Here is a 27501-nt window from a genome sequence, read left to right as displayed (position 1 = left end):
AGTCATCTCTGGGTTTAATGTTGCACTGAGTTTATTTCTTAATGCCTGACGGTAGAATGGCTGTCCCATCCCTTCCAGCTCCCCTGCTGGGTAGGTGGAGATTGTTGTTGTCGCCATTTGATGAGGGCAAAACTGAGATGCCAGGGAAGTGACTTGACCAAGATCATATTAACAGGAGCAAGGGAGGTGGGGAGCAGAAGCCATGGGTTGACCTAGAGGCCCCTCTTCCTGCTATGTGTTTCTCTCTGGGGTGTGTGTGTGTGTGTGTGTGTGTGTGTGTGTGTGTCTGTCTGAGGGAGAGAAAGAGAGATACACACAGACACAGAGACTTTCCTGCATGCCCCCAAAGCCTGTCTTCCAGCCCAGCCCTGCATCATTGCAGGACAAGGTTTAGCTGCGGGGTGAATGAAAACCAAACCCAAACTGGGTGTGGTATAAACCAGCATAATAGATTATTCATTAATTGCCTGTTCCTGGCCTCAGGGGAAGCATGATATTACCTAATTTGGTATGAGACGTCAGGGACGGGTAGGGGTCTGGTGCTGCGGGTACGAGTCTGTAGTTCCTCATCTAATACTGGCTGTTATATTTTATTTGTTCTCTTAAAACCTGACCTCGTGGCCAGTGAATTGCCCCCATACGTGCCTCGGGAGAAGGTCTACACCTCCTCACTTTGGTCAATGCAGTTAATAGAAGGGAATCAGAACCACAGTTTCCTAGAAAAAAGACGACCATACAAGAACACTCTGAAGGCGAACCACACAGAGGAGGAGCTAACATGACAAACACCTAATTATGGGTGGGTCCCTCACCTTGACTCCAGTCCTTGACCAACTATTATCCATCTTAGCGCTTATCCTGATCCTGATCTTGGGCTTCAAACTTGACAGGAAAGTTTCTTTCTCTTTCGTCCTGAATCCTTATCAGGACCTCTGATCCGCCCCAGAAGGAGGCAGCTATCTGGCTCAGAAAGCAAAGCCCAAGTGAGGTCCAGGCCTCCTGCTGTCAAGACGCAGGTCTCTGCTTAACTAGCCATTCCCATGGAGGCTTCCTTTCTCATCAGGCAGAAAGAAGGAACCACCGGTCTTAGCGACTTCCTGCTAATGAGAATTTTATCCACAGTCCTTTCTGCTCAGGTGAGGCCAGGCCCTGGTTTACTTGCCACTTCTTGGCACTAAGTGACTATTTTTGCCTTCCACCGTGTCTGGAGTGACACGGTGATACGCAGGGACCTGGGCCTCAGGGTCTCACCCCACTGGCTTAGTTTTATTCCCTCCTTCAAGAAGAAGCAAGATGAAGAGCAAGAAGAGGCCTCTTCACTCTCCACAGAAGCAGGGGACCATCTGTCCTGGTTTGCCTGGCATGTGGGAAGGGAAGTGGCGAGGGGGCAGGATTTCCAGGGCTAAAATAAAGTCCCAGACAAATAGGGACAAGTTGGGCACCCCACCAACCACAGAGGTCTCCTGAAAACTGTTACCCGATTTACACATAACGATTCTAAGTCACTTGTAACCTTGACTCTGGCAACTTGCTCTAGAATTGACTTCCTAAAAAGCCTCACATCACGAACCAGAGCATAGAACGTTTCGAAACAGAAGAATACCAGGTTTGTAAAGGGAGGTGGATCTGGCTTAATTCAATCAGCAAGCTCCATCCGCTATGGGCTTAGTGCTTATCCTAGACCAGGCCCTGTGTTGGGACCCGGGTGCAGGGGCAGGGCAGGAGTAGTTCAGTCACTGCTCTCCGTGTGTTTACACCTCTCAGGGAAATGGCTGAGAACAGGATGGCAGGAGATGGCATGATCCCAGACCGCTGAAGCACAGACTGTGGGGTGCGACTCCAAACACCCATGAGAATCAGTTACATCAGATCACTGGGTGTGGGACCCCCGCCCCAGCTCAGTCTGACATGGGGTCCTGTGGCTTCTAAATCAAAGTCCGAATGAAGTAAAAGGAAATAAAATGTACAATGCAGCTCCTCCATCACATTAGCAACATTCCAAGTGCTCAGTAGCTATTGGGTACCCAGCAGCCACATGTGGCTACTGGGTACCCAATTAACAGCATAATTACAGAGTATGTCCACCACACCTGTGTGACTTTGGGCAGGCTATTTTTTTTTTAAGATTTTATTTATTTATTTAAGAGAGAGAGAGAGAGAGAGAGAGAAATAGAGAGAAAGAGAGAGGGAGCATGAACAAGGAGGAGAGAGAGAGAAGCAGGCTCTCTGCTGAGCAGGGAGCCCAACATGGGGCTTGATCTCAGGACCCCCGGGATCATGACCTGAGCCTAAGGCAGATGCCCAACCGACTGGGCCACCCAAGCGCCCTTGGGCAGGTTACTTAATGTGTCTATTTCTTCACCAGAAAAATTGGGCATAGTAACAACTAACAGCTAACTAATGTATGAAGTATGCTCCATGTACTAACTCAATCCTCACAATAATCCCTAAAATACTATTATCACCTCCTTTTTACAGATGAGAAAACGGGGGCCCAGAGAGGTTAAGCAACTTGTTCAAAATCATCACTTGTAAGGCAGGTGAGCTGGCATTTGAAGCCAAGCGGTTGAGTCCTGGGTCTCTGCTCCCTCACGGAGCTGCCTGGACAATCAAATAAGATAATCCACACGGCATGTGGAATGATGCCGGGTGCACACTTACTTGCTGTTAAGATTGTCGTGGTCCCAACGTTTACAGGACGCTAAAATTTGATTTAGTATGTGACAGGTATGTGTTGAGGGCCCAACATTTTGGAGGTCTGAGTAAAAATCCCAAATCAGGAAGTGCAAAGCAGCCCACTGGGCACAGAATTCTGACCCCTGGTGCTCATCACGTCGATGGAGGGAACAGACAAGCATCCATGAAACGCTAACCAATAATCCCTCTTGGTCAAGAAGAATCCGAAGGTTGTATGTGTGCATCTCTGTGGGGGGCCCTTGGGGTAGAAGCTGGCTGCCTAGCTCAGCCCTGTGATGAGGGGACTGACGCTCTTGCAGGGCCAGGGTGTGAGTAGGTGTGGTGGTGGGCAAGACTGGGGAAGCCCTTTGGTTTCCTCTACTAGCACAGCCCAGCAGGAGAGCAGGGACACAGCCTCAGGGCAACCCTCCCCCAGGCCTCCAATGCCCAGGCCATATCAGCAGTGGGGGCAGAGGCACCTGCAGCCAGCAAGTAAAAACAGCCCTGTCTCCAGGTTTTCTCTGCCGTGGGCCCTCTTCTCTGCCCCCATCTCCCTTCTTCCAGGTCTCCGGTCCTTCTGGTCTGGCACAGATGCCTCCCCGCAGGCCCACAGGAAATAGAGATTGAGTCAGAGACAAAGCCAAGAAATTCCTCTCTCCTCCTGATGAAATTAGGCCCAAGGGAGCGCCTCCTCCTGACATCTGATGCTGCCCAGAGCCAGGTCCCTGGCACCCAGGAGGGGCAGGGCACCTCCTGTGATAGACGGCCTGACTTCCCCTGCACCATGGCCCCCAACTGTTCTCTCCCCTTCCCTCAAGCCTTGCAAAGTCCGGGCAGCCTTTTCTCTGGGAGACTCCATTTCTCCCCCATCACAGCCCAGAGCTCCTTTCCTGATCTCTCTCTGACACCATCATTTCCCTTAAGACTCACCACCCTAGGTCCCCTCTGTCCTCAGGGGCAAGCCCTCTGCGGGACTTGGGTTGTGGGGCCCGGCACTCCCCCGGCCGTCTCTCCTCTCCACAAACTCATCCTTTAGCCAAAGCGGTTTATCTGCTCTCCCCTCAAAGCATTGTTTTCCCAGGTGCGTCATCTTTGCTCATGCCCTCTTCTCTCTGTCTCCAAGCAAATCAGCAAACCAGGTAAGGACTTAGCTGGGCTCCTAGGATGCTCCTCTCCCTCCACGGTCCTGGACCCAAGAGAACCACCACCAGGGAGCGACCCCGGAGCACTCTCTAATCCTAGCAGGATGCCCAGGGCAAGGAAAGAGGAGAATCAGGATCAAATCCTGGACCTCCACTTGTCTCTGGGCCTTGCATCTGCATCTGTAAAAGGGTACCCTAATACCTGCCTCACAGAGGCTTGCCGAGGATTGAACGAGATAATGGCTGTAAAACACCTTGCAAGCCTCTAGGACCAAGAAAGAGCTCGGCTGTGGCTGCTTTCTTCCCCACTCCGGTCCTGCTGCCCACGTTCCTGCCTGCTTCCCTCTGTCCATTCATCCAGCCACCCACACATTGGCCTGCCGGGTCCTCCCCTCTGCTGTGCCCACTCGTGTCAGAACCCACAGGCAGGTACCCAGGGGGAGACCCACCTGGCTCCTGGACTAGCTTCCACTCACGCCACCTGAACCCCCTCTCTGGGCACCAGGAGGACCCCCACCCACCCCTGCCTGGGCCTGTCACTTTCATAGCAGACAAGCCTGCTGCTCAGGTGACTGAGTCCTGATTCTGACACCAATTTGCTCCATGACCTTGGGCAAATCTCATCCCCCCTCAGGTTTTCTCAGGCAGGTAATACTCTTACCTTGCCCAACTGTCAGGACGGTCCACTGAATGCTCTGCAGCCCACACGCACCAAAACCTGGAACCGTGAGGATGACACAGCTGTCTACCTATCGGCTGTCCCACTCCTCGGAGGGCTGGTGCCCTTGTGGCCTTGCTCCTCTGGAGACACAGAACACGGCTTCTTCCTGTTTATTCCCCTAAATTAGGCCCAGACTAACTTTACAGAGATTTATTGCCCCACAATCTCCTTATCTCAGAGTTTCAAGAGACAAGGGTCACTGGGGACTTTCTAAAGCCACCACCTTGGAGAGGCTGAAAATCTGAGGTTCCACTTCCTCCTCACCAACCATTCCCCAGTAGAGCTTCTGAATTTGTCTTTGGACCTAGAGGGCCCCTGAGCCCTGGACAGGGAGAGTGCTTGGCTCAGCGTTCCCCAGCGACCGGAAGCCCTACAGCTCCACTTCTGAGAATGGGCACCTGCAGGGGGGCCTGTACTCTGTCATCTGTGGGTCCCCACCTCTGGCCAGCAAATCAGCTTCCACCTTGCCCTGTGGCAGGGAGCTGGGGCCCAGAGTGCCTTCAACCTACATTACTGGGGCCCTCCCAGAGCCCAGCCTGTGCTGGGCACTTATGGGGGACAGGTGAGGATGACGACCGTGGCTGGGGCTGCTGACCCTCAGGGGCTCAGGTTGATGGGAGAGGCGGACGTGTAACCAGCGAGCTCAGTTCAGGGCGAAGGGGACTGAACAGGCTGCAGCAGGAAGGTGGAAATCCTGGGAGTGGGTGAGAGCCTCGGGGCAGGTCTGCTTGAGGCCAGCCTGCAGGGTGACGTGAAGGGAGGCCCTGCAGGTGGAAGGGGGGTATGGTGGAGGGGGAGGGAGTGAGACACATCCAGGGAACCATGAGGGTCGGGTCTGGCCGGGGCCTGGGCTAGTGCAAGGTTGCCGTGGGGTCCCTGCAGGCTAGGTGCCAGCCCAGACTCTGATGCTGGCTCAGGACTCGGCTCTTGAGACCACGGGAAGATGTCAAAGTGTGTAAAGGTGTGGCCAGGTGAGGGCTGCCCCAAGGTGGCCCCGGCTATTGGGTACTTAGAACGCTTGGCCGGAGAAAATATTTTCTTTCCTCAACTTTGGGCTTGTATCCAAGGAAGAACTAGGGGCGCGAAGTGGGTTCTGTTTTGTGCCCGCTCCAGCTGGCTGGAGGGGGGAGCTGTGGAGCACGGTGAAGAGCTGGAGGAGGAAGATTCTGAGGCCTTCCTTGTCTGGGCTCGGGAGGAAAAGCGTGGGCCTGATGAGGGGGAGAGGGGCAGACCTGGGCTTTGCTGACCAGGAGCCAAGGGCTGACCTGTCTCCACAGGTCTCGGCAACTAGAGAGAGCCGTGCAGCCGGGAGGCCTGGCTCCTGGGCACATCTCAGCAGCTGAGGTTCCACACCAGAAAAGAGTTTCCTCTTTTCCCTCAACCCATCTCCCTGTGCTAAGAGTCCCCAGATGTGACTGAGGCCTGCCTGCCTGGTTCCTGCCTGATTCTGGGCAGCTGGCATTCCCACTCCACCTCCCAGCTCAGCCCTGCACACCGGGGTGGGCTGGGGTGGGGGGCTCTGGGCAGCTCCTTCTTGCTTCCCCCGCGCCCCCCCCCCCCCAGGAACGTGGGTGGACACAATGCTCAGCCTTAATCAATGCTTTACCTAGTGGCTGCAACAGCGACCCCCGGGGAGGACGGAGGACGGTGAGGCTACTGCCTCCCCCTTTCCAGCCTCCTAGAGCTGCCCCCGCTTCCCACCCCGAATCATTTGTTCAGACTGGGCCTGTGGGCCAGGCAGGGCAGGAGGCCCAGCAGAGGCTGAGGAGTACAGGAAAGATGTCAGCGCTCCAGGCTGAAGAGGCCCTTCTGGCCCAAGCCTGAGCCTCTGCCAGGACTGGTGACAGTATCTCATTTACATTTTGCGGGAAGCTTTCCAACCCCAGGTCTCAACCTGAGTGGGCACCAGAATCACCCACAAGGCTCATTAGCTCCCAGATTGCGGGGCCTACCCTACACTTTCGGATTTAGCAAGTCAGTAGTGGGGTCCGAGAACCTGCATCTCTAACAAGTTCCCAGGTGACGATGGTACAGTTGATCTCGGGACCACCCTGAGCCACCACTCCGCACGCCCGCTCTATGATTTGCAGAGTCCTTCCTGTCGCCCGCTCGGTTTAGGTTTCACGTCCACCCTGGGGTGGGGAGAGTTACCTCCGTCTAACGGACGTGGCGGGCCGCGCTCAGCTCTGAGCAACGGAGTCACTTTTCCGAGGTTACACAACTGCTAGGCGGCAGGAACCTGTCCTCCAAAGGCTCCAGGAGCACGCAACCACTTCCTAACTCGGGGCCGCTTGGGGCTGTGGTGTTTGCCATTCTATCCCCCAAACAGTCTCAATATATAAACATGGGCTCAGGCCAGCCCTGGAGAAGCAGGCGGGTGTTCGGATGCCAGCCTCACTGTCCACACGGCAGGTGTCCAGGCCAGGTGGCCAAGACACAGGCTTCAGCGTCAGAGGCCCAGATATAAACCCAGACTCACCTTCTGCAGATCTTGGAACCACATGGGCACCTACCACTTACCAGGTTGCTATGCAAGAGGGCCAAGGCTGAACACAGCAGCTACCCTGGCACGCAGCGAGAACTCAGTTAGCGGCAGTAACCGGTGAGGGATTTGGAGAAAGATACTAAACCTTTCTATGCCTCGGTTTTCTCATCTGTAAACTGAAGTCAACAACAGAACCTAACCTGCAGGCAAATTGTAAGGATTCAATGAGTTTGTTAACTCAAAGCAATGCCTGGCAGGGGGGAAGCTTCTACACATCGTGGTCCTTTTTGTCAAGCATGATAATTTCAGCCCCGAACACACATCTTTCATTCATACATGTCGGCAAAAGCATTAAAGAAGAGAACAGGCTACTGTGAGATCAAAATTTCAAAATCATGGTGCTGCTGGATGTACAGTCGTGCGAATGGACCCCATGGCACAGAACTAAAAGTGGTGACAGTAGTAAATTTTATGTTAGGCACATTTTGTCACAGTAAAAATGGAAGAAAAGAGCTAGCAGCACCTAGGCATCACAGCCCCCTTAGGCAGGCTCCACCTCTGCTTCTGCTCCGCCTTCTTTACTCCTGGCTAGTCAGGGGCTCCCCTGCCTGCGCCTCCCTCAGACAGAAGGGGCGCCTGGGGTGAGCACCCTCACGACTTTCCCGGGCACTGTTGGGAGGGCCTGGAGGGCCTTTCCCTGGACACAGGGATGACTCCTCCCATCCATTTCCCTCTGGCTTGCTGCCCCTCTGTGGAGCAGACTCTGGCTGCTTCTGGCGAAGGAACAGCCCCTTTGGGAGCAGTGTCTGCTCACATGGACTCCCACTGGGCTCAGCTGGGAGCCCTGCTCTATGCAGGGAAGGTACATCGACGTTCTGAGACCAGGGGCCCGGCTCCACTCTGCTTGGCCCCCATATGCTGTGTGACCCTGCTCAAGTCATTGTCCATCTCTGGGCCCCAGACCCCATCTGTACGATGGGAATGTGCACCTCTGTGCGCCAGCCTCCTGAGGCTTTAGGGAGGCTCTGAAGGGAGAACGGAGGCAAATGTGCTTTGTTTCTTTAATCTGTGACCACATGGAGACGCAGCAGAGAAGGTTACAGACACAACCAGGGCCCACCTGCCGGCCTCAGACACCAGTTTCACCACACCCTCTGGCTTATCACCTTGGGCTGGCTAGCCAACCTCTCCGGGCTTCGGGTCTTGTCATCCTAAAATAGTAAACGAGTTCATACATGACAAGCACTTAGAACACTGCCTGGTACATGGCAAATCCAAGGCAAATTCAAAATAAATAATAATAGTAACTTCTACTGAGTACTCACTGAGAACTAGGCACTGCTCTACGGTATGTAACTATATTAATGGATTGAAATGAACATTTAGCAAAAATGCATAAGATGAACCGGGGCTTAGAGATCAAACCAGAAGCACAAAGTGTCCATGTCCTTTCTTTATCTTCCAAGAGGCAATACTTAAAGATCTAAAGATTTAGGGGTGGAGGGGATCATCTGTGCTGGGAGGCACCCAAACTCCCTTAACGGGAAGGCAACAGAGAAAGCCTTGCGCCCCTCCCCCACCCCTTCATGCTGATTTAGAGTCTAAAGCTCTAATTCTTATCTAATCTAATTCTCAGCCAGACACACTAACTCCCTCTCCCAAATGATCTTATTACATCTGGGGCAAAAAAACAAAAAAAAAAAAAAACAAAAAAACAAACAAACAAACAAAAAAAACAAAACAAAACAAAACAAAAAAACCCAGAACAAATACTTCAGGACTGCCCAGGGTCAGGGCCCCAGGTGGGCATCCAGCCCAGCTTCCTGTCCTCCTTTCCACACCACTCTGAAAAGTCTGAGGGTCTTGGCTTATACCAGTCTAGTGGTGGGAAGCTCACTCCTTCTGGGGGACAGAGCAGCTTAGCTGTCAGACTTCCTCCTTCTACTGAGCAGAAATCCATACTTCCCCTCCTGCCCTGCCTCCATCCCTCATCCCTAGAGCCTCACCACCGCATCCACTGCCCCTGCCACCCCACAACCCTTCAGAGATCTGAGGCCCCTGACCCCCTGCCCCTGCCATCGATCCACTCAGGTGGGGGACTTTCTTGTGTGACTAAGTCTCCTTCTTCTCATTTTGGTTGCCTCCCCAGAATGTTCCAAGCTGTCCCCATCTCTCACCCACGTTGGAGCCCAGGTCATACCCAAACCCTCCAGATGGGGGCTGAGACCACTCAGTAGAGCATGTCCCCCAAAAGCTCCCAGACTCACTTCTTAGAATAGTAGTAGCACTGGCCAGACCCCAAGATCTCTCAGAGGGTGCAGAAATGAAACTGAGTCGGCTTGTCCAGGGACATCCATAAAGGGCAGAACCAGGAACGGGATCTGGATTTCTGGCATCCCAGCCAGGGAGAGTCCTCTAAGACATGGAACAAAGTTTCCTTTGATCCTGTGCCTGGATACAGTACCAAATATTTCCTCCTTATCTGTGCTGCTGCCCTCAGAGGGACAAATTCCAAGCATGGCTGGGGAAGAAGTCTTCCAATTGTGAGGCTGGGGGTGGGGAGGGTCATTCACCCTAGCTGGACCCCCCTGAGTCTGAGACCTTTGAAAGGTGCGCTGCATTTCTCCAGACTGTGGTTTAGGCTGGGAAAGATGGGGCTCCTTAGGGTCGGGAGCAGACCCCAAGCCTTTGATGCTAGAAAGGTCAGCACGGCCTCAGCCCCACGATGGGAAAGGTGAATCGGGGCACATCGACTCACCTTCCATTTTTCCACGTCTCCAGCTGGAGACTGACACCTGTGCTGGGCTCTGTGGGCCCAGACTTCACTGCCCCGGGAACAGGTAGAGAAATGGAGAAATCACACCCCACTTGAGCAAAGTTTGATTACAAACGCAGTGATTTGTCAGAAGGGGCAGCTGCATAGAAAAGGATCAGGAGGGATCCCTGGGTGGCGCAGCGGTTTGGCGCCCGCCTTTGGCCCAGGGCATGATCCTGGAGACCTGGGATCGAATCCCATGTCAGGCTCCCGGTGCATGGAGCCTGCTTCTCCCTCTGCCTGTGTCTCTGCCTCTCTCTCTCTCTCTCTCTGTGACTATCATAAATAAATAAAAATTAAAAAAAAAATTCAAAAAAAAAAAAAAAAGGATCAGGAGGTTAGAGCAGGGGGACTTTTTTTTTTTTTAATCATTTACTCCTTCCAAAGAGAAAAAAAGAAAATGAGTCCCACCCTGTCAATATTTTATGTTTTATACAAGTAACTATCATCAGGGGCTGCGAGGCATAACATACATCTCCACGAGGCGAGATTCATCATTAACCAGAGTGACTTTAAATCTGTATTTCAAATAGCGTCACCCGCTCCGCAATTTAAAAACATCTTGGGCTGACTTCTTATCAGACTTGATTAGCTTGCCATTGTTTTTTTTCCCCCCTTGTCTTGTGGCTGCTGATGTGATCATGCTGGAAACCCAAGTGTTCGTTCCTTGTCCCCTCGTACTGGTATTATTAGAACCCCTAACGACCCACAGTTCAGATAGGAATCTCTAAAACCACTTGCCCATTTTGTGAGGATTAGCTCAAACTGGTTAATATAATCCATAAAGCCAATCTGGATTAATTAGTCTGGATTAACCTGATTAACCGGGTTGAATTAATTGTACTACACTCCCGAAAACAAAGAGTAGGGGATGTCCTTTGTCATCCTTTCTCAGAGTGCTTTTCCCCTTCTCCCCAGAGACTTCTGGAGACGTGAGGCATGAGGCCATCTGACAGCCTGAGTGGTGACAGTGGGTCTGCACCTGCCAAACGTGAGCAAAGCTGCATGATTTTCTCTTAGTATTTTTTCCTACACCCCAACAAGTGTCTTGCACACCTCACTTTGGAGGCCACCAGAACAGAAGCTGGGGAGACTGTCAGGATTTTCAGGGTGCACAGGCTGGTACAGATCATTTAATCTAATGCTCTCACTTTTCAGGTGAGGAAACAAGGACTCGGGAAGGGATGTAACTTGTCCAAGGGCACTTGGCGGGTCAGTGCCAGATCCCAGAGAGAACACAAATCTCTAGTTCTTGATGCTCAAAACCAGCTGCTTCTCTGTCCCCACCACTGTCCAGCCCCTCACTGGGCTGTTCCCAGGTCCCTGCATGTCTCAGCCCTCTGCAGCGATATCCCCTGTGCCATGAGGTCACCTGCTAGCTTTGAGGGTGGCTGTGGGTAGCATGCATGTGTGCATCCCAGTAAAGTTACAAGTGCTATCAGGACATGGAGCCGTCACTAGGCCATGGTTCCAGGAGTCTCTCTGCTTCACTCTGAAGCCTTGGCTCCTCATCTGTAACATGAGGACTAATCAATCCCAGCCCGAGGGCTGTTGTTTGGGTACCCCTGAGGTCCTGCTGGTATCTGCGAGCTGGGAAGTAACCCCCGAGGGGCATTACTGCTGTCCTCACGCTCTGGAAGGTTCTGATTAGGGCAGGTGAGATCTGGGGTGCTCCTAAAGCCTGGGGATTCTGTGACTGCCAACCACAGCCCTGGATACTGCAGGCCTTGGAACCCCTGCAGCCCAGTGGTCTCCCCCACTGTGCTGGCCCAGGCCTGGTGTGGTGGTGAACAGCTGTGGACATGCATCCTGGGCCTTCTGAGGCATGCCTGAAGTCCTGCTCCCATCCCCACAGCTCTACTCCCCCCTGCACTAATCCTCCTCATCTCCCACATCCTACTTGCCTCCTCCAGGCTGTCCTTGTAATCTCTGCACCTGACTTCTAAACTGAGTCCCACTTGGGCCACGAGACAGAAGCATCCCCCATTCTAAAACCTTCCATGGCTTCTGAGTTGAGGATTCAAAGCCAAGATGTGGCCCAGGAGTAAAGCAAGAAGAGAGGTGGGGCAAGGTTGGGGAGAGCGAGTGGGAGGGGCAAAGGCAGGAGGCCTGGGTGCAGACAATAAGGGGGTGCATTTTCTGTAGAGGACTTAAAGACAATAATAAGACTGGCTATGGGACACCTGGGTGGCTCAGCGGTTAAGTGTCTGCCTTTGGCTCAGGGCGTAATCCTGGGGTCCTGGAATTGAGTCCTACATCGGGCTCCCTGCATGGGGCCTGCTTCTCCCTCTGCCTGTGTCTCTGCCTCTCTCTCTCTGTGTCTCTCATGAATAAATAAATAAAATCTTAAAAAAAAATAAGACTGGCTAAAAGTGACTTTTTATTATGATATGCCTGCAAGTCTAAACAGTGTCAATGAAAAAATACTCCCCCCTGCAAGGGCAGGCTACTCCCACCTCCCCACCATTGGCAACCGGCCAGTACCCGATACTATTCCCCAGACGGAGCCAACTGGACCGTCTGTTTGCCACATCCCAAGTAGGCTCAGTATGCTTCCCATCGCCAGCCCGAGGCTTGCACTTGCCAATAGGTCCTGCTCACCACTCTGCACATTCAGCTGCTGTAAAGTTCAGCTTAGCTGCTCCCTCTTTCAGAGTCGCCCCGAATGCATTCCCACCCACCCCTTGGCTGGCCACAGCCCCGCACCAGGCCTCCTGACGCCTAGCCCTGGCCCTATGCAGGGTTCTCGTGTCCCAGGGAAGACTGAGGAAAGGAACCACTCTCTGGCATCTGGAACCCAAGGCACAGCAAACCACACGAGCAGAGCTACTTCCTTGCTGTGTGACCTTGGACAAGTCTCAGATCCTCTCCAGCCTCCCCCCATACAAGGACCATATCATCTCCAAATGACCTCCTTTCCGTGTCCTCAGTCACCTCTTCTCTTGGCCACACCTTGCACTCTGTCACCGTGTGAAAATGATCCACTTGCTTTCAAAGTCACTAATTCACGTGCCCCTGGCTTACTGCACCCTCCCCCCTTCAGCTTCCTGACACCTGTCAGATGTGACCAGGCCTTTGTTGGCACCCCTGCAGGATAAAACAGGTTCAAGCCCTAGGAAAGAGCCCGGTGCCACAGACCGCATAACCCATTTGGCGCTGCCTCCACTCTGCCACCAGGCTTGGATCCAGCCTTTCTGAAAGGCCAGCTCCGGGGATGGCGTCTGGGCCACGCGACGTCCACACACCTTGGCGCCTGGGACACCCTCCCACAGCTCTGCACCCCCAAGACCGCCCATCAGGGGCCTCCTCTTCCTCCTCGCAGCCTGTCTGCCCCTCCTCCACCTCCTCCCATGAGGCCTGTCATCTCATCGTCACCCTGAAGCCTTCACCCACTGACTTACTTCCCATCATCCCGCAAAACTCTGGTGCTGGATGAGCCAGGATACCTAAGAAGGTCTCCACGAGAAAAAACAGACAAAATCCAAACCAGGACAAGAGGTACCAATGGGGGTGACAGCTTTCCCACTACAGCTCTTCTCCCCCCAAGACCCTTCCCTCTGTAAGTCAGGTCTTGTGAGGGCACAGCCAGAAAAGCCACATCCCAGGGCTCACCTGTGTGGCTGCCTCCTCCTTGTACTCACAGCTAATGCCGCCCCCCCCACCCCCAGACACCTCCTAAACCTTCCACTTAGCTCTGCTCCCACTGGTACCAGCTGGGGTCACCTGCACACTCAGTCTCACCAAACAACCATCTTGCCCCCAATCTTTTCAAAAGATGCCAGTCTGAGCATGTCACCCCACGGCCACTGCTCCAGGACCCAAAGGGTCTGGCCCACTCCACCTCTCTCCTCCACCTCATCTGCCCAGGAATCAGAGTTGGAGACACTCAGTGCTTTTTGATTTTTTTTGATTCCTCGAAGGTCCATTTCATTCAGCCTCCAGGCTGTTTCTTTTGTCCAGCAGGCTCCCCTTCCCACTTTTACCCAATTACCCCCTCCTCATCTTCCAGGTCTCGGCTCCAAAATCCTTCCCCTATGACAGCCTTCTGCAGTGACCCTGAATTAGGCACCTTCTCCGCTCTGCAAGTTTTGACGCCCTCCCTTCTCTGTCTCTTCCAGGTTTTGTGGGACTTTAGGGTCACTGGCCATCTCCTCTGGTCTGTGAGCCCTCCAGGGCAGCACCCATGTCTGTTCTTCTCTGTATCCTTAGCACACGGCCATGTTTCACAGGCACACAGTGACCAATACATGAATAAAGATCTCATTCACAAAAGTAAATTGAAAAATAATTTTGTAGGAAATGAACGAATGGGCCTTTCTGGGTAAGGCTCTAGGATAACCTGTGCGGGGCAGGTCTCTGTGGTCTCTCTGCAGGGTGGCCAATCTGTTCCTGGTACTGATCCTAACAAGGACGAGGCTAATGAACCAGCCAACAAGCTCTCAGAGCTCTTTCCTGTCCATTATTTCCCCAGCTCCCCTCGAGGCCTCCCCCCATTACTCATAGCCCTGGGTGTTTAATGACCAGTCCACTGGGGCATTTCTGAACTCTGAACTGGCATATGTTCACTCTGCAGCATGAACACTTTCTTCTTCCCAAGGGCCAGGACTCAGGAACCTTCTTTGTGGGGTTGGATGAGGAAAAAGTGATGGATGGGTTCAAATCCCAGCTTTATCTTTTGCTCACTGTGTGACCTTGCAAAAAAATCACTTAACCTCTCTGGGTCCGTTTCCTTATCTGTAAAAAGAGGACAAGAATATCTAGCCAGGGGGTCGATACAGGATTAAATGAATATACATACATGAAGAGTCTAGTGTGAGGCCTACTGCATGCCATATCTAATTGATTCTAAGACATAGTCTTTCAACATTTAGTATCTTTGAAACTGGGATACAACTTACAGTTTGATGTTTTTTTTCTTAATGGATTATAAAATAATGGTGTATCTCACAAAAGATGGCACCCTGCATTCAATAAAATATGACAGTAGCTTAGTTTCTTCAATACCTTTGTAAAGAGGTGGGAAGGTGTGGAGGGTCCCACAGACCAAAGACCAAGAAAGCGCATCTTTGAGGGAAAAGGGTCTGCTGAGGTCTGGCGTCCTGAGGTAGAACCCTAAAGCATCACAGAATCTGAGGCCCTTCACATAGCCAGCTGGGCCTCTGGACCTGTTCCTGCTGCCTCAGACCCACTCAGGGGGTGGCCCACACTCCAGTAGAACCCTTACCTTTCTGGATTTGAGCCTATGCTCCTGCTGATGTAGCCTGCAGTCCCTGGCTTGGACAGTCTGGTCACAGCGCTGACTGTTCTTGCAGACACCTACAACCCCAGTCTTTGTCCCAAGAAGAGTCCTAGAACCTATCCCAGAGACCTCTCCTTCAGCGACTCCTTCATCCAGCCATCCCTGGACTCTGCTCTCAACTGACCTGGAAGGCCAGCAGGGGAGTATCATCCAGGCCTCACCAAGTCCTTGTGCCATGGGTGCCTCCTTAAGCCCTCCAGCCTGGTGATGTCAGACTGTTAGACCACCTGCATTATATCGTCACATATGTTACATACAGACAACTTGTTAAGAAATAAAAGTCAAATAGCATGTACAAATTTCAAACTGTAGAAAAGACGAAAGTGATCGTGATGATCAACCAGCTTGATACGCATCTATTTTTCCATATGCACACGCGTGTAAATACATTCTTCTCCCACATTCAAATCCAAAGAGGCTCAGTCTCCACTTACTGTTCTCTGCCTTGTTTTTCCATTTCATGTGACCTTGTGGACTTCCTCTACACAGAACGGTTTCTCCTCATGGCACTCCCGTCTTCCACTCCCTCCCTTGGCACGTCCCGTAGCCCACGCTCCCCTACCCTGGGTCCTAAGGCCTGGCCTGTGCTTACAGCTTGATGGCTTTCTGCAGGCCCTCTTCAGTGGGACAGGGCTGTGACTGGGTCACGGCTGTCCTCAGGGCCCCCTCTAAGCAAAGCCACACCCTCGTACAGAAATGCTCTTGAGCTCTTAAAACAAAGGGGTATGAGGTGAATTGAGCCTCTCCGTCCCTGTTGGATTTGACTGGAGGCCTTTTAAAACAGATTGGATATTCTCTGAGACCCAGAAGGATGCTGGCCCTGTATTTCCCTAACCCCCAGGGGCTCCAGACATCACAATAAACAACACTGAACAGGTGCCTGCCATTTCATAGTTCAAAAGCACTTCCATGCTCTTTATCCAATTTCAAGCCTCACAACCACCCTATAAATTAGGAAAGCAAGTATTTACATTTGAGCCATTTTACAGATAAAGAGGCTGAGGCTCAGAGAGGTGGGCCATTTACCCAATGACCTTCCTTGCCTCCAATATCTGTCTGACTCCAATCTCACTCACAACCCAGCTCGGGCATCACTTCCTCCTGGAGCCTTCCCTACCCCCCGTTCCATCCTAAGGTTAGATGCCCCCCTTTGAGGGCCCAGTCCCTGGGTTTCCCTATCTTGGCTGGAGCCCCCCACCCCCACCCCCAGGCTGCGTGCCCTTGAAGGCAGTGATGGGTCTGGGTCATCTCCATCCATACTCTCCAGGCACAGAGAAGCCTCAGTAGACGGCTGCTGGGATGAAGATCATTACAATCATCAGGGCAGGAAATATTCTCCCCACTTTGTGAGTGAGGACAAGGGGCATAAAGAAGGGACGTGACTTGCCTACAGAGCACGATATTGGCCAGGTCAGGTCTCCCTCCTCAGGGGCGTGGCTTCTTTCCTTCCACTGCGTCTTTTGTTATCTGCAATCTTGGACTACAGGCCACTGCCCAAAGTTCATTTCCGTCTCCTCCTGCGCTGGCCAGGGGCCCTGCCTGGTTCAGCCAGGTGTGAAGGGGACTGTGGTGGAGGTGCTCTGGCTGGGGCAGGCTCCATCCCCCAGCCTGAGCCAACACCCTTTAGGTAGCCATCGGAATAGCAACAGTAGCGCAGGTCACCTATTGAGCACCTCCGTGTGCCAGCACTTTCCACCTACATCTCACTTCATCCTGCAGTTGGCACCATTATGATGCCATTTTGCAGGCTGGGGGGGTTGGGGGGGCAGTGGGGAAGACCTGGCCCCAGGCTCACCTGGTAGCTGTGCTGGGACTGGATGCCAGGACTGCATCCTTAGCAGCAGGCGGCCCCAGAGTTTGCTGGCATCAGAGCCAGAAATAAATGCACAGTCAGAGAGTAAGAGACAACTCCCAGGGGGCCTGCAGGCCTGGCAAAGCCCCACACTCTCCCTCCCTGTCTCCTGGCCACCTCCCACCCAGGGCAGGCAGGAGGGATGAGACTCGAGCTCAGGGAACTGCGGGCCTGCCCTGGCAGTCCTCGGCACTCCCTGTGGGCAGGGTCACGCCACTTGCCAGCCCCCTGCAAGCTCTGGGCTCGGGGCCAGGCTGAAAGCAGCTGTCACGTCAACCCTGCACTAGTTCCCAGCATCCTGTTTCTTCTTAGTAGAATGTGACTTCACATATCTGCTCCCAACTGGGTGAGAGATGCTGAACAAGGCCCTGCCTTTCACTGAGCCTCACTTTCCCTATCTGTGAACTGATGCTGGGGTGGGCCGAGTGGGTGGGGTAGGTCCCAGTGGAACCCACCCACTGGCATTCCAGGTAGCACAGCACAGTGATTAAGACCCTTGACACTGGAGCCAGATGACATGGTTCAAGTGGATGACCCTGTCCCAACTGCCCAACCCCTCTGGGCCCCAGGGTCCTAATCTGTAAAATGGCGAGAAAGAGTAGAAAAAAGATGAAGTAAATACACCAAAATTTTTATATTGGTTATCTGAGATGAAAAGAGAAGACATGGATAACTTATTTTCTGTCTGTTTTCCTTTTTTTCTAAATTCCCCATTACTGTCAAGTATTTATAACAAAAAAACAAATATACTTTCTTTGTAAATTAACTTTATTGAGATATAACTTACATACAATATAACACACCCATTTTAAAAAGTAGTAGTAATAAGGAGAGACTCGATCCTCCACAATGCCTTGAGGATTGAAGGGGTTAATGTACATAAAATCTTAGACAGTGCTGGGAGCAGAAGTGCAAATAAGTGTTTGTTAAATAAATAGGCCAAGACCAGCTTGGCTTCCTCCTCCTCCTCCTCCTGCTCACCTGGCCTGGACCCCCCTCCTCACTCCCAGCACCGAGCTCGAGCTCGGCAGATCCTCTGCCCCCACATTCACTTCAGGTTCGCTGAAGTTCGCTTCCTGGGTCCAATTCATCACCCCAGCCTGGATTTTTTCCACAGCCTTCTCTCTGCACCCCAGAGGAAACACACTAACACTCAAATCTGGCCATGCCCTGGCCCTGTCCCACGGCTCCTTACCGCCCTCTCTCTACTAAGAGCCCCAGCTCCTCTGAGAGACATGGTCTTAGCAAGCTACCTAATGTCTCTGTATCTTTGTTTTCTTAACTGAAAAAGAGGAGTAAAAAGAGTACCCCAGCTGTGGAGCACCTGGCTGGCTCAGGGAGTAGAGCATGCAACTTTGATCTCAGATTATGAGTTTGAGTTTCACATGTGGGGCATTGAGTTTACTTTAAAAAAGAAAGAAAGAAAAAAAACAGTACCCCCCCACCCCAAACTTGGAGGGTTCCATGATGTACAGGGCAGGTGAACAATCTGACCACGGGTGGTGCCTCTTACCAGTCCACCTGCCTTTTCGGTCACTCTTCCCTGAACCTGCCAGGCAAGGGCCTACCTCAGGGCTTTTGCACCCGCTGTTCCCTCTACCTGGATGGCTCTTCCCCAGAAACCAGCCCAGCTCACTTCCTCACCTCCTTTAAGACTTTACCCAAAAGGTGCTTCTCAATGGTCCCCCCAATCACCCAATTTAAAATTATAACCCCGTCCTTCCATTCCTCTCCACACACCTGAAGCCTACTGCTGTGTTTTATTTGTTCCTTCTGCATTTACCACCAATGGCTTTACTTATTGTCGTCTTTTTTCCCCTATTAGACTGTAAGTTCTTTAGGACAGATTTTTTTGATCTATTTTATTTACTGTCAAGACTCCTGCCTCCACACCAGAAAATACCTAGCACTACGTGCTTAATAAAAGAATAGCTGAATGACTAAATGAATGAATGTAAAGCACTTAGGATAGTGTCAGGCAGGCGGGACGTACTCAATATTATTATTATTAATTTCTACAAAGTGAGGCACCCATGCCCTTTCTCTCTGACTTTTCCAAGCTTATAATCACACTTTCCTAGTCTCCACTGCACCCTGCCCATCTCTCAATTATGGTAGGGAGCACAGGGCTCTTTAATTATATCTTTTTCCATTTACACTGAACTGAATGAAATTGCCATTTCTTGTAAGTCAAAACAGTCAGATATTGGCCATTTCAAAGGGTTTAATATATTTCTCATGGCAACAATGCAGGGCCCTAGGAGGTACCTCCAGGCCTAGGTGCCCAATAAATGTTTGCTCACGGAAGTGAAGTCACCAATTCCTGGCCCTTCGTATGAGATGTGCTTACAAAACACCTCTAATCTGGTCTGAAAGAGGCGAGGCACAGCCTTTAGACTCAAAATAACAAATAGAAGATCCTGCTGCACTATTTTCTGGTCTTCCTGAAGCATCTCTGTCCCTTGATTATCTGGCAAAGAAAAATAAAAACAAAGCCACACTACACTCTAAAACAATCCAGGTTCTGGCCATTTGGAACTAACAAAAGTCTAAGGCTGAATGAAGTTCCTTCCCAGGGGAAAAAGGCTAGCTGCCTGCCTCTAAGAAGATTCATTTAATGATGGGGGAGGAAGGGTAGAACATTCTTTGGTTGTCACCGTGGTCACTGTTCCAATGCAGGCTTTGGTTACAGAGATCTGTTAGACCCCCAAGGTGGGTTGTTGGAGCTGAAAGAAATTCAGCAAGCACTGAATCTACCCTGATTCACAGATGGGAAAAGTGAGACCAGAAAGGGGAAGGGACTGACCCGAGGTCACACAGAGGAGAACGTGAAGAGCTCATCCTGGAATCTGGGCCTGCTGACGCTAGTCTAGTGGGCTTTCCTCCGGACCACACCGCTTTTATGTTGGCCAGATTCCAGCAATGTAAGCCTTAATGCTACTATTTTTTAAGCTGTACTTTTCAAATGATGTTTATGAAACCTCAGATAAAGCTCCAAAAGCTTCACTGTGACACTTGTTAGAAGGGCACCTGGGTGGCTCAGCGGTTGAGCATCTGCCTTCGGCTCAGGGCATGATCCCAGGGTCCTGGGATCGATTCCCGCACATCAGGCTCCCCACAGGGAGCCTGCTTCTCCCTCTGCCTGTGTCTCTGCCTCTCTCTCCCTGTGTCTCTCATGAATAAATAAATAAAACCTTAAAAAAGGAAGCTTATTATAATTAACAGCATTACATTAATCTCTCTCTACAGTTACTTCCTTAGGGTAAGGTCGTCAAAGTAGAAGTCTAGCAGCAAAGGGCAGTTTAAATCATTTTCATGAACTTTTGTAACAGGCTGCCAGATTGCCCTGCAGAATTAAATGCTGCTGGAGAATTGCCCACAGCCTTGCCAGCAGAAAGGTTTATCCTTTTGTATTTATTTTCCCTCATTTTATAGGAATACATACAGACTGCTTTCACCGACTATATGGTATATATTTTCCAACAAACAAATCCATACTCTGGTCTTGGAATCAGGATCCTGGGTTTGGTGGCTGGTTTGCTGTCTCAGCTTTGACAAATCATGCTCCCTCTGGGGCTGGGGGATGCCTATCTAGACAATGATGGGGTTGGAGAGATGATTCCTTCAGATTCCCTTCAGCTTGGGCATTCCCTAATTCCATAGTTCATTTTCAAATTATTAGCATAGGATGACTTTGTAATAGCCAGAATCTATCATGCCCCTAAATCAGGCCAAAATGGGTGCCTCCTTGCACCAGGTGAGCAGGAAAACAGAACCCAGATTATACAGATGTAGAGATGACAAGAGACTCAGGTAACACTTAAGCCTGTGTGTTGGGGTTACGTTCAAGTGACAGCACATATACTTAGTCTGCTTTTACGATGGGGTAATAATACTCATTTGCGGCCTAGCTGCAGGCTGGGTGAGGTTCCACCATAGCCAGAGGGCACGGTCATGGCCACTCTCAATCAGAACAAGAATCCCAGACTTGCAGTCAAAGGCAGTTCACCCCTAGCAAGTGCTCATCCAGCCTCTGCTCACATACCTCCGATGACACTGAGAGCTCACCACCTGCCCCGGCAGTCCCTCTCTACTTTTGGCAGTAAGAATGCTCCTGGGTGGGAGCAGGTCATAAAGCGGACAAGAGGGACCCGAAGGCTCAGACTTGATTCTCAGAAACTACTCCCTCAATCAGGGTAGGCAACAGGAGAAGATGGGGAAGCACTGTGGGCAGGAAGGACCTGGAATGGGCTCCTCCTTTCACTCCAGACCTCTAAGGCAGCTGCTAACCCACAGGTGCTCAGGAAGTGCAGGAAGGGCAGGGGACACATTCCAGTCCTGATGCAGGCGGGTTCGGAACAAACCCCAGGCTCACCACTACTTGCTCTGGGGCAGATACCTCAGCTCCTGCCCCTTCCCTTTGCTCCCTTGGGCCCTGGCAGGAGACAGAGTGCCAGGCTTGGGGCAGTTCAGCCTGGAAGTGAGCAGATTTAAGGGACCAGATGAGTGCTCCAGGGTGGAGGAAGAGGAGTAAGATGTTGTCTGCGTGCCCAGGGCAGGACCAGCAGCTTCCAGCTGTTTACAGTTAGTGCCATCCCCATCCTAAGAGGGAGGTGTGTGATGGGGGCAGCAAAACCTTCCAGTGAGCGACCAGGCCAGATGCCAGAGGTCTTTTTTTTTTTTTTTAAAAATCCTGAAAGCCTAGAGCCACAGTCCCTCAGACACTTGCTCTGTCCCAGATCCAATCCCACTCAGACACGGCTCTCTTGGCACTGTTGCCCTCTGAGGTCCGCGCACCAAAACCTGATCCAGCCCCATCACAGCTGGGGGGGGGGGGCAGGGAAGGGGAAGAGGAGGTTGCAAACCATTCTCTAAATCCTGGAGGGTTCACGGGTCTGGTCGAGACAAGTCTGCAGCCGACGGTCCCCTCACCCCCAAGTCAGGGCTCTCCCAGCAAGACAGACTTGGTGGCCGGTGGCCGGCTCTGACGGCCGCACCCTGCGTGCCGGGCGGCTCGGTAGGGACCTCGGGCTGTCGCCCCCTCCTGTTTCCTGTACCTGGAAGCTGCGCCCCGCAGGTCACCGAGTGGGGGGGCCGAGTCGGGCCGCCGGGGGGCCTGTCGGGACCGGCTTGCCACGCCCAGCGCGAGCGGCCCTCCCTGCGGGCAGGAGCGGCGGGCGGCGCCGACCGAGCCGGTCCAGCCCGGAGCCGTCGGGAGCCTCCTCGGCGCGGCCTCTCCCAACAGCGCGGGGCGCAAGGGGCCACCACCGCGCCCGCTATGCCAGTGGGGAAACTGAGGCCTGGAGAGGAGCGGCGCCCGGTCAGGTCACGCCGAGGTGCCGGAAGCCTGTCCCCCCGCGCCCCGCCGGGTCCCCCGCGGCGCGCCGAGCCCAGCATCCCTCCCAGGGCGCTGCAGCCGGAGGCGCCGCGCGCCCGCACCGTGCGCACCGGGAGGGCGCGGCTGGCGGCGCGGGCCGCCCTACCTTGGTGACGGCCGCGCAGGTGGCGGTGGTGGCGGCCGCTCCGGCTCCGGCTCCGGCTCCGGCTCCGGCTCCGGCTCCGGCTCCGCGCTCCTCGCCGCCCGCCGAGTGCCCGCGCGCGGCGCCGCCGCCTCCTGCCCCCGCAGCCGGGAGGGCGGGGCCGATGGGCGGGGCCGGGCACGAGCCCCCCCGCGCGCCCCGGGCCCCCTCCTTCCCCCTCTCGGCCCGCGCTCCGGGCCCCCGGGACCGGCCTCGGGGCGCGCGCACGCGCACTCGCCGCAGTGATGGGGCGGGCTGCCCGGCGGCCGCGCGGAGGCTGGGGTCGGGGGGGCGCCCCCTCGCTGCGCGCCGCGGGGCGAGGGTCTTGACCTCCGGAGCTCCGCTGCCCCCTGGGTGGGGTGGAACCGGAACCGTACCCGTGCGTGCGTGCGAGAGCTGCTCGGGACCTGCACGAGACGCTGGGTGCCCGGCCCGGCCAAGCGCGCGCGCAGAGCCCGCCACCGGGGCGGCGCCTGGTGAACCGCGGCCGCTGGAGGAATCCTTGCGGCTCCCCGGTCGGCGGCGGGAGCGCCCCGTTCTCTCGGCGGCCGGCAGGGGGCGCTGCCGCCCGGCCTCGCCGGCTCCGGGGCCTGAGCGCGCGGCGCGGACGGAGGGGGTGGGAGGCTTCTCCTTTTAACACAGCTCCTGCCGCCGCACGCTTCAGGGCATCACCTCGCTTTGCACGAGCCCACGAGGTTACACTATTGCTATGGTACGAATAAAGTAGCCGAGGCGCCGACGGGCTAAGCGGCGTTTAAGATCACACAGCTGGGCTCCCAGGCCCAAGCCGAGAGCCGTGCGCCACCCCGCCCGTCAGGGGCAGGGCTTTTGTCTCGTCCAGTGGGGTCCCTGGAGCACCCGGGGCAGGTGCCAGCTCCGGTGCGGTGAACAACAGCGTACTACGTACTTTACATGTAGTATTTCGTTTAATCCTCGTGACCCTTTCAGCCCCTAGTTCAGCCGCTCCTATTACCCCCCTTTACAGCTAAGAACGTTGAGGCTTAGAGCGGACTATCTCCTCGGAAAGAGGAGCCAGCCGCAGCCCGCGACTCCTTCGCTGGTCCCCGCCCCCCAGCCCCTCCCCGCGGAGGCCCCGCCCCAGGCACGGGGACCTCCGGGGGCCATGGGCTTATGGACTGCCGGCAGGTCCCTGGGGGGCTCTGCAGTACGCGCAACCCAGGACCCTTTCTGGGGCTGCTGCCTGTGTCCATGTATGTACACCTGTGTGCGGGGACAGGGTGGGGTGGGGGACCCTGTTCTGCTCCTTTCTCCCTAACCCTGGGCCTTTCGAGGAAGGCTACCCTCCCCCAAACATCTTATGAATTGCACACATGGGAAACTGAGGCCAGAGCAGGGATGACCTGCCCAGGGGCCCCTAGTTAGAAGACCATATGGTAGGCCTGGCCTCAGAGTTGGGTCCACCTGCCAGCATCTTCTATCGGGTCTTATGGTTGATTGGGACAGGCCAGGAAACCACTGCCCTCTTCCCTTCCTGTACATGTCAACACGGCCAGCCTCGTTTAATGGGCTACGTGTGGGCAAATATGCCTTGTGCAGGACCAGAGTGTGTGAGGAAGGGTGGCAAATTCTTCATCTAGCTGCCCAGAATGGAGCTGTCTGGGCAATATGGCCTGTGCCCTGGGAGACTGAACTCAAGAGTGAGGAACGGCAGTGCCTGGGAGGTGAGGTCCTGAGTGTGGGGGGAGCGGGAGTGGGGGTCTCCAAAGTAGTAGTAGTAGTCTCTTTATTCTTGAGCAAGTTGCCCCAGGGAGCCCCCTTCCCTATCCAGTGCAGCATGGACATGGATGGCAGCTTGTGGGGGCTGAGTGGGACAGAGATGCTCTGAGAGATCCCATCCCCTGGGGTAGGAAGGGGGCCTGTGAGGGATCAGATCCTCTGGCCCTAGAAGACAGCGTCCCCTGGGGAAGGGGGCAACAGCTGTACTGCAGAGCCAGGAATATGACACCAGGGGTGGGCCCCAAACAGCTGCCTTTCTGCCATTCTGGAAGAAGGGGGAGGGAGGGCAAGCAGCAACAGCCACAGACCTTTCCTGAGGTATGACACCCGCCTCCCCCCCTGCGCCAGTCCCTGGTACAGCCTGTCAGGTGGATGCATCTTCCATTTTCCTTTGCCTGGAACTATCCCAGGGGCCCTATACCACTTGGAGAGCTATAGGCTGGGCCTCTCTTTCCCCTGGATCCTTTGGTGTTTTAGGCCCCAGAGAAGTGGAGGTGAGCTGGAAAGAAGCCTCCCTGGTCTTACAGTTAGCACCTCAAAGGCTTGAGCATGGCTTAGCCACTCAGCAGCTGTGGGACTTTGGGCCAGTTCCTTAACCTCTCCAAGGCTTCACCTTCTTGTTTCCAAACTGAGTGTGGCCTGGAGTGAGCAGTGCTCTGGACAGTCAGTTCTCATTCCTGGCTCCAGCTCCAGCTCCAGCATCTCATTTCAGGACTGGAGGAAGCTGGACCAGAGTCAGTCCTGGGGTCTCCACCCCCCAGGCCCCACAACAGGCTGTGCGGGGCACACAGCACCAATATTCCTTAAAAGCTGCTTAGGTTGGGGCACCTGGGTGGCTCAGTGGCTGAGCGTCTGCCTTTGGCTCAGGCTCTTGGGATCCCCGCAGGGAGCCTGCTTCCCCCTCGGCCTATGTCTCTGCCTCTCTCTGTCTCTCATGAATAAATCAATAAATAAAGATCTTAAAAAAAAAAAGCTGCTTAGGTGATTCTATGGTGCAGCCAGGTAGATGCCAGGGGTTACCCTGCCCGGTCCATGAACAAGCACCACCCCCTCCCCTGGTCCAAGAGGGGCAAAGTGTAGGCACCCAGCTGGGGGGTGTTGGGGAGGAGAGATGAGGAAGGGAGAAGAGGGAGAGAGAGAGGGTGAGGAGAGTGGGCCTGAGGAGGAAGGGAAGACAAGGGAAGGAGGAGGGGGAGGGGAGGGGAGGGGAGGAAGGAGGCTGAGGGGGAGAGGAAGCAGGGCAGATAGGAAGGGAAGAAGGGAGAGGGGAGTGCCGCTTATCTTGACAGCCCCAGTCGTATCTGGGATTGTTTATTTTTTGCTGAGGAGGGACTCGGAATTTCAAGGCTGGAGCTGAAGGACCAGCTGGGCCCGGCCTTCCTGGAGCCTCGGGCCTCTTCAGAGCCCTCTGGGTGACGTTTCTCCATAAAGAGGCCACTCCCTGCTGGAGGTGGCACTTTACTCTGTGCCAGCTACCAGCGTCCTCTCCTTTATAGCCCTCCTGGGAGCACTAGGAGGCTGGACCCCTTGCTTGTCAATGATGCCCTTAGAGGTATAGCACCCAGCCCGCTGGGGGTACAGCTAGGACCCTACAGGCCACACCACGCCTCTCAGATCTCAGCAGATGTAAAAGTTTAGCAAAAATGAGGAAGGTCGTCAAGACCCTGGGGTGCTGGTGGGAGAGAGCCCTGGGGCTGGCCCATAGCCCGTCATGTGGGAGGAAAGTACTCTGAACAGCAATTCTCCAGAGCTGTGTAGGGGGCACGGTGTCGGTGTCAGGGAACTGGGTGCCTGGAGTGCCAACTCCTCAAGGGTCACACTCGGGGGTGAGCAGGCGGGTCCCTGGTCCCCAGGGACAGGTGTGCCTCCTTCCCAGCCCTGGACAGGATCCTCAGATCAGAGTTGGAAGTTTCCATGCCAGACACCCCCCGCCCCCCGTCCTTCCTGCCTAAGTCTACCCAGTGCGAGCCTGTACCAGCACAGTCAAGGGTTTGCTTAAACACTAGCGGCCAAAATCACTGATGTGGCCTTGACCCCCTGCCTTGAGGGGATCAGGGGAGGCCTCTGACCACTGAGGAAGGGCCCCGAAGAGCCCAGCAGAACTGAAACAGAGTTCCTGCACACGGTGGGTGCCGGAAGAGCCAGCCCTGACTTGGCAACAGGCTGTAGCTTTGTCCCTTTCACCACCTTTTCCGCAGCCTCCAGCCACTCGTTTTTTCAGAGAAGAGGTGACTCTTTCGTGCCTGGGCCTGTGAAGCTGGCAGAAGGAGACCAGACAGTCGGGCGCCTGACCCAGCACTCTCTGCCTTGAGCCCCACACCACGTTCCTCTTGGTGTGGACAGGGGTTCTCTCTTGGAACCTCCCCCCCCTCAAACGCGCTGTGAATGGAAAGGAGGGCATAGGTGCCAGGCTCAGGAACCAGGCCTCAGCGCACGGGAGCTGGGCTGGGGACACAGGCAGAGCCGGCACTGTAGAGGCGCTGGGGCCCGGGGAGACACAGCCTACCTGCATGGGGCCCTCGCTCCTCAGGGAAGCAGGCGGGGGGGGGGGGCTGCAGAGACACCCACAGAAACAGAACGCAGGGATGTCCCAGGGTTGCCCTCATGATGCAACACCCTGGAGCCCCGGGCCCACTCGGGAGCAGCTGGTTACTGGGACTCATTCAAGTTCCAAAGCTTGTCAACTCTTTCCAGTATTTCCATTGTTTTATACAGGTAAAACTTAAAGAATGTTCAGGTTACCCTCTGAGACAGCATATTCTTGCTCGTCTGTGCTAAAGTGCTCTGTGGAAGAAGTGAGAAAGGGGTGGCATCCCTGGGTATGTGCTCACGAGGGGATGACCCAACCAATGGCTACATGGCAGACAGTGTCGTGACGGGGAGACTGAGGCCCAGAGAGGGGAAGGGGCTTGCCCCACGTCACGTGGTGATGGGGCTCACGGGTGGGACCACCACCCCATGGCCATCCTCCTGGGGGCCTGATGGCCAAAGGGGAGAAAGGGCTTCGGAGAGGGCAGGTGGCCAAGTCAGGGTCCCCCCTCCCCCTCGTCCTCACTGGTGCAACCCTCTGGCACAGCTGGGTCTTGGGAGTTCCTAGTCTCCAAGTACTCGGCCTTCAGCCGCTCCAGCTCGTGCAGCTCAGCCTCCAGCCGCTCCCGATGCGCCGTCCGCAGCTGCCGCAGCTGCTTCATAGGGAAAGGGTTCATGTCGTTGAAGGCGATATTCATCAGCTTCCTGGGGGGAGAGCACAGTTAG

The 27501-nt window shown here is 54.3% G+C and overlaps 2 protein-coding genes across 6 annotated transcripts in view; both read right to left on the bottom strand.

The window, feature by feature from the left end:
- CORO2A (coronin 2A) overlaps positions 1-22968 on the bottom strand; it is a 55154-nt gene extending 32186 nt beyond the window's left edge. Inside the window, exon 1 of one of the 3 annotated variants that reach the window (XM_055302636.1) lies at positions 22887-22968. The gene's annotated coding sequence lies outside the window, so the exon portion shown is untranslated. The other 2 variants (XM_055302634.1, XM_055302637.1) reach the window with 2 other exon arrangements.
- A 3972-nt stretch (positions 22969-26940) lies between these two features.
- The window catches only part of TBC1D2 (TBC1 domain family member 2), a 51353-nt gene continuing 50792 nt past the window's right edge, over positions 26941-27501 (bottom strand). For all 3 annotated transcript variants that reach the window (XM_055302780.1, XM_055302781.1, XM_055302782.1), the window contains one exon: positions 26941-27480. In XM_055302780.1, the coding sequence (XP_055158755.1) occupies positions 27273-27480 (208 nt within the window). In that variant the 3' untranslated portion in view covers positions 26941-27272. The remainder of the gene's footprint in view (positions 27481-27501) is intronic.

Source organism: Nyctereutes procyonoides, unplaced genomic scaffold (assembly GCF_905146905.1).
Source record: "Nyctereutes procyonoides isolate TBG_1078 unplaced genomic scaffold, NYPRO_anot_genome, whole genome shotgun sequence".
Classification (NCBI taxonomy): Eukaryota; Metazoa; Chordata; class Mammalia; order Carnivora; family Canidae; genus Nyctereutes; species Nyctereutes procyonoides.
Note: the sequence above shows the minus strand (reverse complement) of the source record. Positions and strands in the feature narration are given on the sequence as shown.